Source organism: Triturus cristatus, chromosome 4_2, assembly GCF_964204655.1.
Source record: "Triturus cristatus chromosome 4_2, aTriCri1.1, whole genome shotgun sequence".
In the NCBI taxonomy this organism is placed as follows: domain Eukaryota; kingdom Metazoa; phylum Chordata; class Amphibia; order Caudata; family Salamandridae; genus Triturus; species Triturus cristatus.
Window position 1 is genome coordinate 734,869,808 of NC_140586.1, and position 16,110 is coordinate 734,885,917.

General features: G+C 42.5%; 1 protein-coding gene across 1 annotated transcript in view; it reads left to right on the forward strand.

Moving 5' to 3' along the window:
* The first annotated feature begins 1,953 nt into the window (after window positions 1-1,953).
* Window positions 1,954-16,110, forward strand: part of NRDC (nardilysin convertase) — a 1,316,087-nt gene continuing 1,301,930 nt past the window's right edge. Inside the window, exon 1 of the mRNA XM_085602630.1 lies at window positions 1,954-2,289. Coding sequence (XP_085458756.1) covers window positions 2,075-2,289 — 215 coding nt within the window. The 5' untranslated portion in view covers window positions 1,954-2,074. The remainder of the gene's footprint in view (window positions 2,290-16,110) is intronic.

The window sequence follows — 16,110 nt, forward strand, 5'->3', positions numbered from 1 at the left end:
GCTGTCTTGCTGCGCAATGGGCTTTCAAACTGCTTGTGGCTAAAAGACTATAGTCGCATGGTGCATCTGTTACAATTAAATCTCAGCACAGGAAGGCCTTTTTCTCCCTGGGAGAAACTCAAACTCCCTGTGTAATACGAGTAACCGCTGATGCAGTGCTTAGAAGCATCCGATTGATGTTGTATCTGCACTTCAATGAGGAGCGCTCATTACATAAAGCACTCACCCAGAATCCGCTGTTGTTGGCGAGTGCACAACTACCCTTTTTGTACCAGAATCAGAAGCCCTCACACTTTCTTGTGTTGTAGGCAGAGGCTGAAGACTCTTCTATCAGCAGTCACCTATGCAACCTGTGCACAAACCTCTCTAAACAAGGGAAATATGTGGGGTAACAGCCAGAGCTGCTGACTGGGGAACCAGCTTCGAATCTCGCCATCTGCTCAACATCCTGTGATTCTGGGCAAATCACTTAATATCGCCCATCCCTATGAACTACAAATGGTGACCCTGTATAATGTGGCTGGTGCTCGTAAAATGTGCTCCAATGCCGTCAGGTAGAGTCTGCGCTACAAAACACTTTAAAAAAAAAAAAAAAAAGATTTCTGAGAAAATCTATTTTTTTCATTCATTACAGAATAAACCACCTTACAAAGAATTAATCAAAGACGTGGTGCTTGCTTATTGACTTCATTACCGCTTACAAAAACTTCTCCAGGTCTTGCAGGAAGGGGGTAAGATTTGCATACAGCAGTATCCCAGGCTGCTTAGCGAAAAGCCTACCAGGGGGGTGTCCAACGTAGGCCTAAGAGAGTGAGATCCATTCACGATTTCAGGGTATCCACACAAAATAAATGGACATATAAATAATATAATGGGAATGCATTTCCTTAATAGACGTGTATGCTGAAAATCTGGCATGGGCCTGGCTTCCCTGCACCTACTTTAGACCTCCTTGCGTGACTGGGTCATTCACTCTGCATTGATAAATGTGTTTGTGCAGTTAATGCTTCCTCACAGGAGATGGTTTTGTATCAAATATTATATACCACAGAAATTGTCTCATGCAAAAAGAACAGAGTGCTCAGTACAGGCATAGGATTGCAAAAGGAACAGTTCCAATATATAGACAACGGCCCAAAAGTATTGGAGCACTTTTACAGGAGCACTGGTTAAATTACAGAGGGACGAATTACTTCTTATTTATAGGCCAAGCAATACAAAATGTATTGAGACGTTTCATTCAATCAACACTCGCCATCCATCATACAATGGTTCACATTTACGTGCGTAGGTTCCAGCAACTAGTATGCTCTCCCCACCCCTCAAGTTGCTTATCCTCCCGCCACTGCCCGTGCTCTTTTTATGTTTTTTTTTATTATTACTCTCTTATATAGCGCCGACTCGATCCGAAGGTATTGGGGCGCTTTTAGAGGAGCACTCCTTACATTGCAGAAGGCCAAATTACTTCTTGCTTATAGGGCTTTTTTTTCTACTTTAAGCCATTTTGACCAACGTGTAAAAAAACATTGACAAAGCCAGATAGATGTCACATAGGAGAAACCAATTGGCTTTTCCATTGCTTGTTTTTAAATCAGATAGCCCTGATGCCCTTTTTTTTGGGTTTAAATCGATTATTAATTTCAAGCTTTGACAGACACTACAAATAAAATGTCAACCAGCTTAATGAAGGTCGCTGAAATGCGGCAGCTAAGCTGGACCAGGATCCCGTGGACTGATGATTTCTTTAGAAAGGTTTGAGAGTACAGCTATAGGCTGGTTTCCTACACCCAACATGGCTCCCCGCCGGTACTCAATAACTACAACTTACGGTCTATCCTTTACAGCTGTCAATGGCTGCTGCTTATGGCCACGTGAATCAGCACCAGTCCCCTATAGGTGGTTTTGTCCGGGATGTTTTCGCTAACTGAATGGTGGCTGTGCATTGGTTGCGCCAGTGCGCCTGCGTGGCCCGGCGAAAGTAGTTGTTCCTTTCCCGTCTACCTCTCTGCCTGGAGAGCACTTGGCAGCGGTGGCAGCAGAGTCCACCGTTTGTAGAAGAGCAGTATAACAGTGTATGCTGCGTAGTGCCGCACGCTTCTTCTACAGCCAAGTGCGTCACCGACACGTCACCGCCTCCTCAACCGTCATGCCCGGCAGGAACATGCCGAAGACTGTCGGCTGCTGCCCCTGCCTTGAGGCCTGCGTTGGGGGGCCGGGGCATGGCCCCGGGGGAGAAGGGCCCGACAACGTAGACATCGTCAAGTCCCCCAATGACCCCAAGCAATACAGGTACAAAGCACGTGCACCGGTATGCATATACACACAGACTGCTAGCAGGACCACGTGTGTCACACCTGACAGTATTGTAAAGCCAGAATCGCCCCTCATACACCGGGACATGTAACAACCTGCCAAAACTGTGCACGCAGAGACCCCAATAGGTACAGACGAAGGCCATGTGCGACTCCAACCTGTATTATACATATGTAGTGGAAGACTACTAAGAAATACATGTCAGTGCAGCACTTGTTGCAACTTGTTAACAGTTTACAACGTGAGACTCCCCTTCCCCCACCCCAAAAACAAAAGCACAGGACATATTTATCGTGTCCTTTGCGTTTGTTCTCAACAGTGTTTTGAACAATAACACATTGCGGCTGAATGGTAGCACTGTAGAGCATTCTGAGATAATCAATGAAGTACTTCAGAGACTGGGGACGACCTCGGTTGATGACAGGCATGGCAGCTGAGTGACTGTAATATATATATAGAGGCAACTTAATGTATAGCAATAGACTGTGGTTGATATGCATGTGGATCTCCAGGTTGCTTACGATGCTTATATAGCCAGAGGGCTCTTTGAACAATCTGACCTCCGAGAAGGGTCCGGGGGCCTTGGGTGCACAGTACACAAAATGCAGTCAGCGATTCATATATGAAACCCCCCAGTGGACGTTTTCATGTCAAAATGTCTACACCGTGCATGGTGTAATGGGGTTAGAACAGTAAATGTGAACTTTTTTGGGGTTCAGGAATAGTGTGGTACTCGTTGAAAAAGCTCTTTGACGCCTCGTTAGGGGTAGTAAGCGCTATACAAATGCAATTACAATTGCTTTTTATTGGTGAAAAGGTGGCGGATAGACTTTGTTGTTACTTTGGTGTGCTATTTTTCTGTGTATTGGTTGTGTTGTGGTGACATGCTGTTGCTTTTAATTGAATTTGTAAAACTCTTCATACACCTGACGAGTCGCCGACGCACCTTATAGGACAGGTGTAGCTACATTGTGAGGAAGTTCTTGGTTCGACTACTGTTGTATTGAAGTCCATGTAGAAAGTGTTTTGGTGTCCTGCGTCGGAGATCACATTGATGCTCTTATACTTTCTTGGCTTTCAGCGTTTACTAGTGCAATGGTGAAAACAAGAGAGAGTTTATTGCGTGTAGATAAAGTGGTTGCTGGGAGTTGCTTTTCAGGTATTTTATAGAATTCTTGGGTGACAGCCTACACCACCAACACATGTCCTGTGATTTTATACTCCATTCAAGAATCTTGAATCAAGATAGTTTACTATTATCTCTATAAGATAGTCTGCATAAGACAATGTTGAAGGGCTTGGTGAGTAAAAGGACCGCAGCCCTCGGGGATGGACTGCACGAGTCAAACAGGATGCAGACATTTTGTGTAATAAGAGTTTATAATGCTTTGATTTGTCCGGATGGAGAGAGTGATGAGAACCCGCAGGGATGGATTTATTACAGTGATCCATGAGGCAAGCCTTCTTTAGAGTATCAAATTGTAGTGATAGTTGGCAGATCTCTGTGTTTTGGTTGCGTGGCTTCTTAGAAACGAGCGGGATTGATTTAGGAGGATTAATGACAGCCACATTAGTATCTATCTAAGCGTGTCCTATGGTTTGTCCTGATTGCGGATGCATTCGAACCATATGCAGCTGGGCTGCAACATCAGCACACCCAGGAGAAGTTTAGTCTGTGGAATGCACAGATGACTTTGAGACGTGGTGGCATACTATTTCAGTAATTCCTATGACTTTTCTTAGACCAGACATCATTCCTGTGTATGTTTGTTGCTGCGGTGTTACGTTCTTGCAGTATGTTATATTGCAGAGTTATATTTGAGATGGTGCTTCTTTGTGTTGTGATGCTGAGTTGTACTCGGGTAGGTTTGTGTTGTGCAATTTTGTAACAAGCACTTGGTTACCCCAAGTTTTAAAGGAGCTATCTGGTGAATTATGTTACACTACAGATTAAAATCCCCGCGGACATCATCAAACAAAGCAATTTTTTAGGAGGCCTTTTGTCGATGAGTTTTAGTGGCGCAGGACCGCGTAAAGAAACCCTGATTTTTCCGTGTTGAAGGACGGACCCCTTTTAGCAATCTACAAATTTAGATGTGATAATTTGTTATGCGTTTTGATCTGTTGTGTAATGGGGCTGTCATGTTGGTTTTGTGTTGATACATTTTTTTGTCTGTGTTGGTATTTGATGCCATTACTGCCGTTTTTCCCAAAAATGTATGCTTCTTCTGACATAATGTGAATCTATGATTTATTTACCATGTTACCAATGACCATGTTAATAGTCCGGGGATGGACCCAGGCTGAGGAATTGAGGTGGGCACGGCTATCAGCAGGGATGGTCCCCGAGCCTGAGGTGTTTGGCTTCGGGTCAGACTTCAATGGAGGGATGAAGGGGATGTTTTGCAGTGGTCTTAGGACTTTTGAAAGATCCAAACTTGGAGTGATTACGGAGTGGTTTACAAAGGGAGGGTATTGCGGCTGGCAGAAAGCAGCGATCATGGGTCAGATATACGAAGCACAGTTGTAAAGGTGTTGAAAACTAACGTTTGGGGTTGGTATAGTTTTTGCAGAGCCACATGTTTAGCTGACTGCCAGATTGATGTAGGTGTGGAGACGTTGATTTACGTCCAGGGAAGTTTATGGGGTGTGCAGGTGCCAAAGATAATTTAATCTCTCCATATTACATGGCAAGAGACTCTCAAAAACACATTTCCTAACTTTCCAGTATTAAGTAGCAAGAGGCTGACGATTGCAGATCCATGGGGTTCGTTTACCTCTGCACAATGACGTTTTAACAATATAAAAGCTGGAGGTTCTTGTAAGAGCCTGTCACTATTTTAGGGACGGGGGAAATAAAACACCCTCTCTACTATATGTATACCCAGAGCCCCGGAGAATTACAGTACAGTTTCATTGTTTATATCCTGCTCTGTACCCTCCATAGGTGCTGTGTAGTGGGCATTTGAGTTACCTGTTCAATATGTACACAGTTGCGACCCCAAGAATTACTGGAACAGGTGGACATTGTGCAGCCTGCAAAATACTGAACATTCCAATCGGACCTTCGATATTAGAATGGGATAATGGGCACTTGTACTACTCTCTGACAGCTCTGTAAAAACAGGCATGTGTACTACGTATGCGAACTTAACAGCTAGTGACCACAAGAAACACAGGTATGTTCGCCACACCTGCTAGCAATCCCAAAAGATAAAGCAGCTGGGGTGATATTGTAACACCCCACAGCACTGCCAGAGACACACTAAGTAAAGCTTTACTATTCACATGTAGAACACGTACCAACTTGCCAGCACCACATCACCAGCAACCCCAAGAACTACAGTGAACATGTAAGCCACCTACATATGTTTTACACGCAGGCAGATATGAGTGTTTCACTCCTGTCTAAAGGGATGAATATGTGTTTGTGGCAGATGGAATTTTTAATCTGTTGGGAATTTGGACTTATTACGCTACTTGTACTTTTTACATGTTGGATGTGGTGATGCTTAACTAACATTTATGGCAATGCTTTTCTCCCTTAGAAGGAAAGGGCATGGCGACATAGGTTTGTTAATACGTGAAATGCTCATTTATACAGAGAAGGCTCAATAATCAACAGATAGGCATACCAATGTTTTTAAAAACCTTGAACTATCCTCTCCACCGAGTTTATGGTCCTCATTGGATATTGTACTGATATTTAAAAAAGGTAATCGATTTGACTGTAGATATTACTGCTCAATCTCACTTATTGACACCCCTGTAAAAATAATAGAAATAGTTTATAATGGAATTAAGGACTGGGGCATAGAAAAAGCCATAGTTGCCAACATGGCTTTAGGAAGCCTGTGAGAACAATTGAGAAATGTCTGAATGGCAAGTACAGAATCGCTAAATACTGCAGTGTATCTTGCTCTAAGCTGTGGAGGCTCCTTCTGACCACAAGACTGGATGAGGTGCTCGTGTACTTTATAGCAGCCCTACATGATAATATGTAAGCTAGAATAAGATACGGGGCAAATAGTAAACTCTCTAGTAAGATTGAAATCTCCTGAGGTGTAAGGCAGGGTTGCTTCTTGGCATCTTTACTTTTCATACTTTATATTAGTAAGCCAAGCCCCTATTTATCCACAATTACCCCTGATGTCCCCAAGGTCAATGGTGTATGTGACCCGACCACTAGCCAGATGACAGTGTTGATGGGCCGTACTCCTAAAGCCTTGTGTTTACTAGTGATTTTTCACCCAATTTATGGCCGTCTTAGATCTACTACGATTTGTTTTTTAAATCGTGCATTATGGCTTGAGGCTCAAAACGAATTTGAGTTTCTAACCTTACAGTCGGTAGCAAACAAATAGATAAAACTAACACTTTTTCAGAATTTTAGATCGCTTTTGACTCCTCTAGTTCTTGGGTACCTAACATTACACACTGAACGCTAAAGCTATCTTGTGCAGTTTGCTCTCTTTTAATCTTCTGCAATCTCATGGGGGGGGGCACTTTCCTCACATTTGCAGGTTTAAAAAAGTGTGTGCCCGTGGCAATGTACAGAGCTGAGATCTGAGGCATTACTGTTTGCACAGCTATTCAGGTAGAGAAAAACTGATTCTGTAGAAAGATCTCATCAGCCCCCCCCCCCCTCCCTATCTACCTCACATTTTATATGCTATTAGGTTATATAGATGATTATATTAGAGCTAGGCCTCCACGTTTGTGGTTGTCTAAATGGCAAACCAAGTAGGCAGCTCTGAATAAAATTGTTTTTTAAAGATTGTCTAGCATGTGACAGGGGTCTTATTAATATCCCATGGTTAGCATGTGTGGAAAAAACTTTCAGGCGATAGGGCTGTCTCATATCTTTGCTGAGCCCTGTTCTAGAAGGAGGATAGGGCTGTAGATTGTGAAAGCGCTGTTGCTAAACCTCGCTTGCGCTCAAAGGCTTACAACAGAACGCAAAACCCCTCAATTTCATTTTAATTATATTTGAGCACTGTAAGGGCTTCAGGACAATATTTGTTTAACACACATGGCCATTGGAAAAGATCTCCATTATTCCACTTTAGGGCTAATACGGTTATCTATTCACTTTACCTTCCCCTGGGCTATCAGACAAATGTTAGTGCATGGCCATGTCTCTACGATGGAAGATCTTCCCAAACAATGCTACAATTATTTTTCTTTTGCAAATGTTATTTTAAAAAAATGCACAAAACAATTATTAATCCCACTTAAGTCACATAATTCTAGGCAGTGTAGACCAACCATGCACTTCCTCCAACAATTGGCAGATGCTAAATGCTATTTTTATTCAGGATCTTCTCTGAGACTAGCCCGCCTGGTCACGTAGCACTATGACTGAAATGTTAACCACATTCTTGATTTGAATGCTGTACATGAATTTTTAACCTCCTGTTTTTTGTATTTTTATGATTTTATATTCATTGTTATTTTGTATGATGCTTTAACTTTCATTGGATATATGCACTTTCATGGCTGCTTTTGCACCTGAATAAAGGAGTTTTTGACTTGATGGTACTTCAGATGTATTTATCATTATTTCAAAGTATTTTTACTGATTGGCTTTTCTTCAAAAAAAGAATCGAAGTGCACACCATTATGGACGTGTTTGTATCTCAAATTCATGTGTATTTATGTAGTGCCTTTACTGATTAGTTGTTTCTCTAGTTAAATAAAAATACAAACAATTGAATGCGCAAATGTAAAACTTATAGTTATAATTTTGGCACCGCCCACATCTTACTATAACTGGCATTTCTTCGTACAGAGTGCTGCCACCTCGCAGGCCAGACTACATGAACTATAACTCACGCCTTCCCTATACACTGCTTATACTCTTACAGTTCATCACTTATCTCCTTTTAAGTTATTGCATTTATAACAACACTCATGCCATCTGAAATAATAGCATTTATGGGAAGAGTGTGCCTCGTAGAGTAAAGTGGAGTAGTGTCATAGAGCAGAGGGGCATGTTGTAGAGTGGAGGGGCATAGAGTAGCGTGTCATACAGTGGAGAGGCATGTCATGGAGTGGAATAGAGGGAAGGGGCATAGAGTGGTATAGAGTGGTATAGAGTGTTGTGGAGTGGCATGGCATAATTGCATGTTTTAGAGTGACGTGGATTGGCGTGTTAGTGTTGTGGAATGGCTTGTCACCGAGTGGAGTGGCATGTCCGAAAGGGGAGTTGCGCGTTGTAGAGTGGAGAGGCATAGAGTGGAGTGGTGTCAAAGATTGACTTACAGTGGAGTGGCATAGAGTGGAGTTGTCTGTTGTGGTGGTGTCGTGGAATGGCTTAGCATATCATACATTGGCATGGCGTGGAGTGGCATGTCATACTGTGGAGTGGCATGTCATACTGTGGAGTGGCATGTCGAGTGATGCAGCATAGAGTAGAGTGTCGTAGAATGGATTGATGTTGAGTGGGTGGCGTGGTGTCTTAGCGGCATGGTGTGCCATCATATCTTAGGATGGAGTGTCGTGGAGTGAAGTAGAGTGTTTGCCATATATACTTAAAAAAAAAAATTAGTAGGTATCTCAGTACTTTCTTGCTAATGCCACAAAAGTACAGAGGTACAATGTGAACTTTAAATAAAATATATATAAATCAATAAAAATACTTTTCCGTAACTCTGCAGACTTTCCTACCCTGCCTCATTTCTTCCTATGCATTACAAAAACAGTAGTAATCTGTATTTCACGTAAAAACACAGAACAAATAGGAAGTGTGGTCTAAATAATATGGTTGCCTTTTGATTTTGCAATTGCTTTGATTAACCAACAATATTGTTTCATCATCACCATGTACTGCGGTATACCAAGAATGTACAACAGTAAACCGCAGCCCAATAGTTCACCACGTTTTTGTCCTTTATAACTTAAAAACCACTGAACCAAGTTAGATCTGATAACAAAAAGGACCCTTTCCATACCATAATCTAAGTTCCTGTCAAATTTAATGTAAATCCATTTAGCTATTTTGTCGCCACATCTGTGTAAAAAGTTTATTGAAAATGCATTGGTGAAAAAATGTTTTGGGACCCCTCCTTTTTTGTTTGCACCCCCTTACCTAATCGCCACACATCTTTGCATCCTCAGTCAATTTAGAAAAAGGATTAGGGCTGCAAAGTTTTGTGGAAATTCATCAAACAGTGACAAAGTTATTATTAAGCAAATTTCAGAGGAATTCCTTTGTCTGGGAATTCTAACTATAAAGTGTCTACTGCTACTCTGATATATATAATCAATTTGCAGTTTCCTCATCAACAAAATCTTGCCAATGAAATTGGATGCTATTAGAAATGGAGAACTATCGTTCCACACATATTGGAGCAGAACAGTAGATTATACCATCTTGCCAGATAATAGATGGTGGGTGTGGGCTGAGCTGAAGACTTTGGCAGGAAAGCCGTGAGTAGGGGAGTATTCAAAGAGGAACAAGGTTCATTTACCTGGCTGTTGTCAAGGTTTATGTACCTGGCCATTGTGTAGAAGCTGAAGTTAGCCTGCCTCTCTTTATTCTTCTCAACTACCTTGGGGTTACATTTGTTTCTTTTCCCACCTTCTGTGCATAGGTTTTCTCTCTTTTCTGAATATGTAGTTAACCAGCACTGCAGCATTGGCAAAGTTCATTGCTTTTTTATATTTAAGGTAATACAAACTCTCATTCCTCCCTTTGTGTTTTTGTGATCCCTACCCATATTCTTGGTCTTCCTGCCCACGTCCTGTGGTCCCCTTAATCTTTGTTAAACTATTTCTGCCCTCTATTGAAGCACCTACCTGCTAATTACCCTTTCTCATTGCTTGCAACCCTCTGTCAGCTGACATTCCCAGCCAAACTCCAATTTTATTTTTTCTGTATTGTCTAAGTGTATGCATTGTCCTCCTCCCTACCTTTATATATACATTGTAAATGTCTGTGTTTTTCCCCGCACCTTTTCTCTGAAACATGGATCCATTTAGTTAATAGTTTCCTTTTCTTTTGTATCTTGGTTCTTATTTTTAAACTTCCTGCATGTTGAATTATTTTAGAAGTATGGCCCATCCTTTTTATTTTTTTTAAATTTTTGTATTTATTGATTTTTATTTAACAGTTCACAGCAGTGCACATGATTCTGTATTATTTAAGATTACAGCAGAGAGAGTAAATAAATGATCAGCAAAAAAGCGTAACATCATTATCTACAGTTTAGATGTAGAACAGAAATGACAGCCACGTGTCAAGCAGTACAACCTAACAGACAGATCTACATCACAAATATGAAATAAACTGAATTAGCATTGTACATCCAAATGGCCCACTTTATCTCGCCCTTCCATGAGTAATATAATTAGGCACGATAACTCTAATCATCGTTAGTCTCGCCCACATCTCTTGACAAGAGATATTGTTCATACAGGCCCCAGAAACTTTTAGGGCTGCTCTGTGGGGGCATTAGCTCGCTATATATTTCAGACTGTGCATTACAGACTATCATGTATTTTTCCCTTGCAGACTTTGAGGGAGGAGGGCCGTGTGCCCAGCGCATCGCTATCCGACGCTTTGCTAGGAGCAAACCCAAACCAATGAGTTTCCCAACATCTTTGTTCAGGCGCTTTGTATATCCCAATAGAGGTATCTTGGGGTCAGGGGAGAGTGGAGTTCCTACTATTGCCCCCAGTTCCTGAAATATTTGATCTGGGGCAAGATCATGCCACATGAAAAAAATCTGCACCACCTGTACCGCAGTGCACTCAGCAGTCCGAGTCTCTCAACCCATACCTGTGGAGTCGTTCCGGAGCGTAAAATACCCTGTTAAGAAACTTGAAATGGATCAACCTGTGTCTGCCGTTTAATGACACTTTTTGGGTGACCTCACAGCAGTACCTCCATTTACTGCCATCTATAGGAGTGCCCAAATAGAGTTGCCACTGTGCTCTGGGTGGAGAGTAATTCATACGACTAAACTCCTGCGACATGTTTAAGTATGGCCCATCCTTTGGCGTAAGTAAATGTACAAATTCAATAAATGAAAACGAGTTTCTGGAAAAAAATGAAAATGGAAAGAAACTCGAGATGAAGTAAAACATGAATACAACAGTGGTGAACTTCTGGCTGAAGACTCGTGACCATTGTGCAGTCACCCTGGAAGCACAAAGTAAGCTGTCATCCAAAGAAACCAAATATGGGGAGAATTGATTTTATCGTATGTGCACCACAAGAACATGGAAGGAGGAAGCCAACAACAAATCCACTAATATATGAATACAAAAAATCAATTGAAGGAAATTTAGTTAAGGACTAGGAGCACAGCAAGGCCTTTTCAGTGTCTGAAAGAATCTTCTGCCATGATGTGCCAGATTCTGCAGGAACGTTACCAAGGCAACACAAACATGCTCTTTATTTCCATCCAACACAGATCCCTTGATTTAATTTTGCTCTTGTCCGTATGGTTGCCGTTTTTAGGTCTCGCTGGCGTTGCAGCGCGAAGCGCTGCCGGCAACAAGACTATTGTTGCCGTGTTTACTCCCAAGGGAGACAGACCTGGGCACGAGCCGATTCTGGTCTGTGAACGCGCTTCACAGTGGAACAGCTTGTGCGCGTTAATTCCAGTTGAGTGCTCGTCTCCGGAAGACGTGCTGCGCCGATTCTGGTCTGGGCACGAGCCGATTCTGGTCTGTGAACGCGCTTCACAGTGGAACAGCTTGTGCGCGTTAATTCCAGTTGAGTGCTCGTCTCCGGAAGACGTGCTGCGCATTAATTATAGTTGAGTGCTCCAGCAGCCTGGGGCGCCTGTCGACATGCTGTGCTAATGATTACTGTGGGGTCTCATGCTGTGATAATTCTCACTTTCTGTGTTGTGATCGGGTGCAGGCGTGTTACTGGCGCCAAAGCCACGCCTTCATTAGTCATAAAAGCTGCATGGCAAGCGATAATTCGGGCGGCATGTTTTAGGACATTTTTAGCAATTACTTTGTTTACTTAGTGCTATTAGTGATATCTTTCGTGCATCCAATGCTCTATTTAAACGTGCAGCACTGAACATTTTCAAAGAAGGCGAATCAGCGACATTCATTGGAGACACGACCTATTTGAAGACGCTTGTTTTACTGGGGTAAGTTCTGTGAACTGTTTAGTTTGTTTACTTTATTATAGTATAACTGGCAGGGTTGGCTAAATTATGCGAGAAAAGGAAAAATATGCAAGAGATCATGGTATGAGGCAAGTGTGGCAAATGTATAATTATGCGTACACCATATAAAAGCAAGTTGCAAAATGTCCGGTGTTGGGCGGATGGGTTCACTGTGCTGTTGCGTCGCCTGTAGGTGTGGTTATGAGTGCATGCGACTAGCTGGCGACATGTACTTGTACTGTTACTTGCCTTTAAACTTGTTTTCTTTTGCATATATATATATAGCACAAACTCGACCCAAAGTTTATTGGAGCGCTTTACACGAGCACCGTATTTACATTACACATTCAGGCACGGGGAGATTAAGTGATTTGCCTAGAATCACAGGATGTTGATGCGACCTCGGGGCTCAAACTCTGGTTTCCAGCACCAAAGTCGGCAGTTTAGCCGACGGACCACATCCTCGCCCTTGCCCTGCTGATTTTCAGGGACGGCTGCTCTGTCTTCACAAGGGTCGGGTGAACTATGACTCCGCTGCCTGACCTGGAACAGATCTGTTAGGTGTTTGTATTTTTTTTCTTTTTTTTTTCCATTTAGCGCAAACTCAATCCGTAGGTATTGGAGCACTTTACATGTATGCCACATCCATTATAGAAGGACACATTCATGTTTGGTAGGTACGTGGATATTAAGTTATTCATAACCGGCGGAGCCAAGGCTGGTCTCTCTACCTCTGTGACTCCGGTTGCTGCTCGCGCCTCGTGTATAGCTGGTTTTCCTAGTTATCTGGCGAATACAAAAGCGGGCTTTGCTGTGTTTCTGTTTAAAGGCTACACATAAGGGGCTCAACTGATCGAATTGTAACCAGCTGTCCAACACAATACCGGCAGAAGGGCTCAGTGAGACGTACACTTGTAAGGGGCAGACGTTACACTCCCGGCAAGTCTGCCTCAGCCTTCATTCTTCCGAGGTGGATCAATTGAATACCATTGATTGGGTAGTAGTTATATCTGTTAACCGAGCATAGAAATGGAGCAAATTTAATATGGAGGGCTATTTGAAAAGTATGATTTTTTTTCCAATGTGCCAGATGAATTTGGCTTTGTTCTTGGGACTTATAAGAATCTTGTAGTGTGTACATCAGGCGGGTCATGTGTCTTTGGAAAACTAGCACCTTTTTGTGATATTGTAGTTGCATGATAGTTTCACATTATAATAGTGGGGGCTCGGATGTCAAACCTCCTTTCCGGGTGTTGGTCCTTGCCAGCAGTCATCACCTACTGCCAAAGACCCCTTTTTAAAAATGTATATCCCCTGTCCACCTGCTTCCCCTTCCGCTACCCCCCTCACTAGTGCCCTCTCTCCCTTTCGTTTTCACCCTTCCAGCCTCTCTTCCCCCGTTCTCTCTCGGTCCGCCATTTCTCTCCATGCCCCCATTTCACTCTCCCTGTGCCCCCTTTCTCTCTCTCCCTGTACCCCCCTTACTCTCCATCCCATTTTCCCGTGACCCATAGCTTTGGCTGCAGGTGAGTTGGCACAACTCCTGTGAGAGAAGTGTCTCTAGATTAGGTGGCACGTGCCCCTACTGGGACCATGGTCAGGCGTTTGTTACTCAGAAAACCACGTCTCCGTTAAACTGCAGTTTGAGAGTATTTTTGGTTATTGTGTTTATTTACTGTACCAAATGAATCATGGTGGAACCGGGAATCTTATGCCAGAGCATCCCAGGAATCCAAAAAGTAAAACTGAAAAAACACATTTTGGAGAAAAATCATGTGATGTTGCAGAAATCGCTTCATCTCTTAGTGGTGTTTAATGTAGGTTCATTTACAAACCCCAGCCATCATATAAGGTCTCTGGAATGCCTTAGACCTGGCAGAGTCTGTTGATGCCCATGAGCAACAGTAAAGAGCATGTTCACCGCTGAAGAGAGTGACCACTTCACCATTCATCCCTTTGTACCTGCATACAGAGCTGAATACTTCACCTTTCACCACTTTGCATCTGCAAACAGAGCTGACCACTTCACCAGCTGAACAACATTTGCACAAGCGTCGCTGACACCCCGTACTACCGATTTTTGTTTTGTTTTGTTTTTTTTTTTTTTTTTTTTTTTTTTTTTTTTTTTTTTTTTTTATTGCATATGATGCCCCAATCACTTCAAGTACATTTGTTGTGATCGGTAGTCCCTGTCCCCTGCTATACATTCCATCGTAAATTTTTAGATCCTGTTTTTTGTATTTTTATTCATCCATTCACACTCCTTTACGTTAAAATAGCCATAGCTTTACTGTACGGTTGCTAGAATAGCTTATAATATGGTATAGTGCGTAATTTTTAAATAATCACTCCACTGCAAACAAAAACATTGATACAAAACACTGCCTTTTACAATGCCAGTAGCTCCAACTGCAACAAATGCGAGACCTATGGCATTGCAAATGCTTGTTATTCTTTCCTTCCCCATTCTCAGTCTTCTCTCACTTCAGATGTACTTGTTCATACTGTAGGAATTGTCTTATACTTTTATATGGTTTTATTTTCTTCCAAATAAGCCCTGTTTCATAACGAAGGTGCTTAACAAAGCTGCTTGCCGAATTTAAATAACTTCAAACATGAATGAAAGACCTTTAACGGGTGGGATTCCTGAAGTAGCAGTCAGAGAGGTCGTGTGCCATATGGAAAATTTGATGCATGCCTATTTAAGTTTTAAATCTAGAATTTATGCTGTGGTAACCGCTTCCTTTTAGTGCCTGAATTTACTTCACAGGAGCTGCCACGCCAGCTTAATAAGATGTCCTCTAAACCTATATATCGATTTGTTGAACTATCAGCCTATTACATGAGGCAGTTACAGATTGTTCAAAAGCCTGCTGCATGACTGACTGCATCCTAAAGAGAACACCTCCCCATTATATAGCTTCTCTTATTGAATTAACATTCTTATGTTTCTTTTTTAACTTCTTACATGGTACATGCCCCACCTGCTTTGTCAGTGGTATACGTTGGTGCTGATGATTGAGAGTAATTCGGTCTGTTGATGAATTTCTTATGCTGTTTTCCCTAATCCCATGGTTTCTTTTAATTTTGTTGAACACTTGATTTTTTTTCCCTACATTGGTACACATTCATATTGGTCAAACAAGAACAACTTTCAAGAGGTGGGTACGTTCGGTCGGTTTCCGGTGTTTGTTCTACACAGTAGTATACGGTTGGCGCTGGGCCTAGGTGGGAAAGCAGAGAGACCAGGCTTGGACAGAGTGGCTATATGTATTGTGTGATTCGTATTGAGTCCATGATGAAGTGGAACCAAGTTGCTTTGTTAATGTGAATGTAAACCTCTGTGAACTACAGTGGAATGGGACGGCAACCAACCAGCAGTATGAGCAAGAACCGTGGTAGTAACCGTGGTAGTAATCGTACGGGAACAATTTGCAAGCGGGGTAAGAGGGTAGGCACAGGACCGTGCCGCCCAAAGCTTTCATTCAGTTCTCTGGGCCCGCTGCCTGTCTGCTCCTCAAGGAAGGGGGTGGAGGCGTCCTTGTGTATTAGTGCTTGCAACATGTGTGGGAATGCGGTGTCCCAAGCCGCCGATATTGGTCTCTTACTGAGTTGCCGAGCCTCGTCATGCTGCATGTTAACACTCTCAGCTTCTCCCCACCGG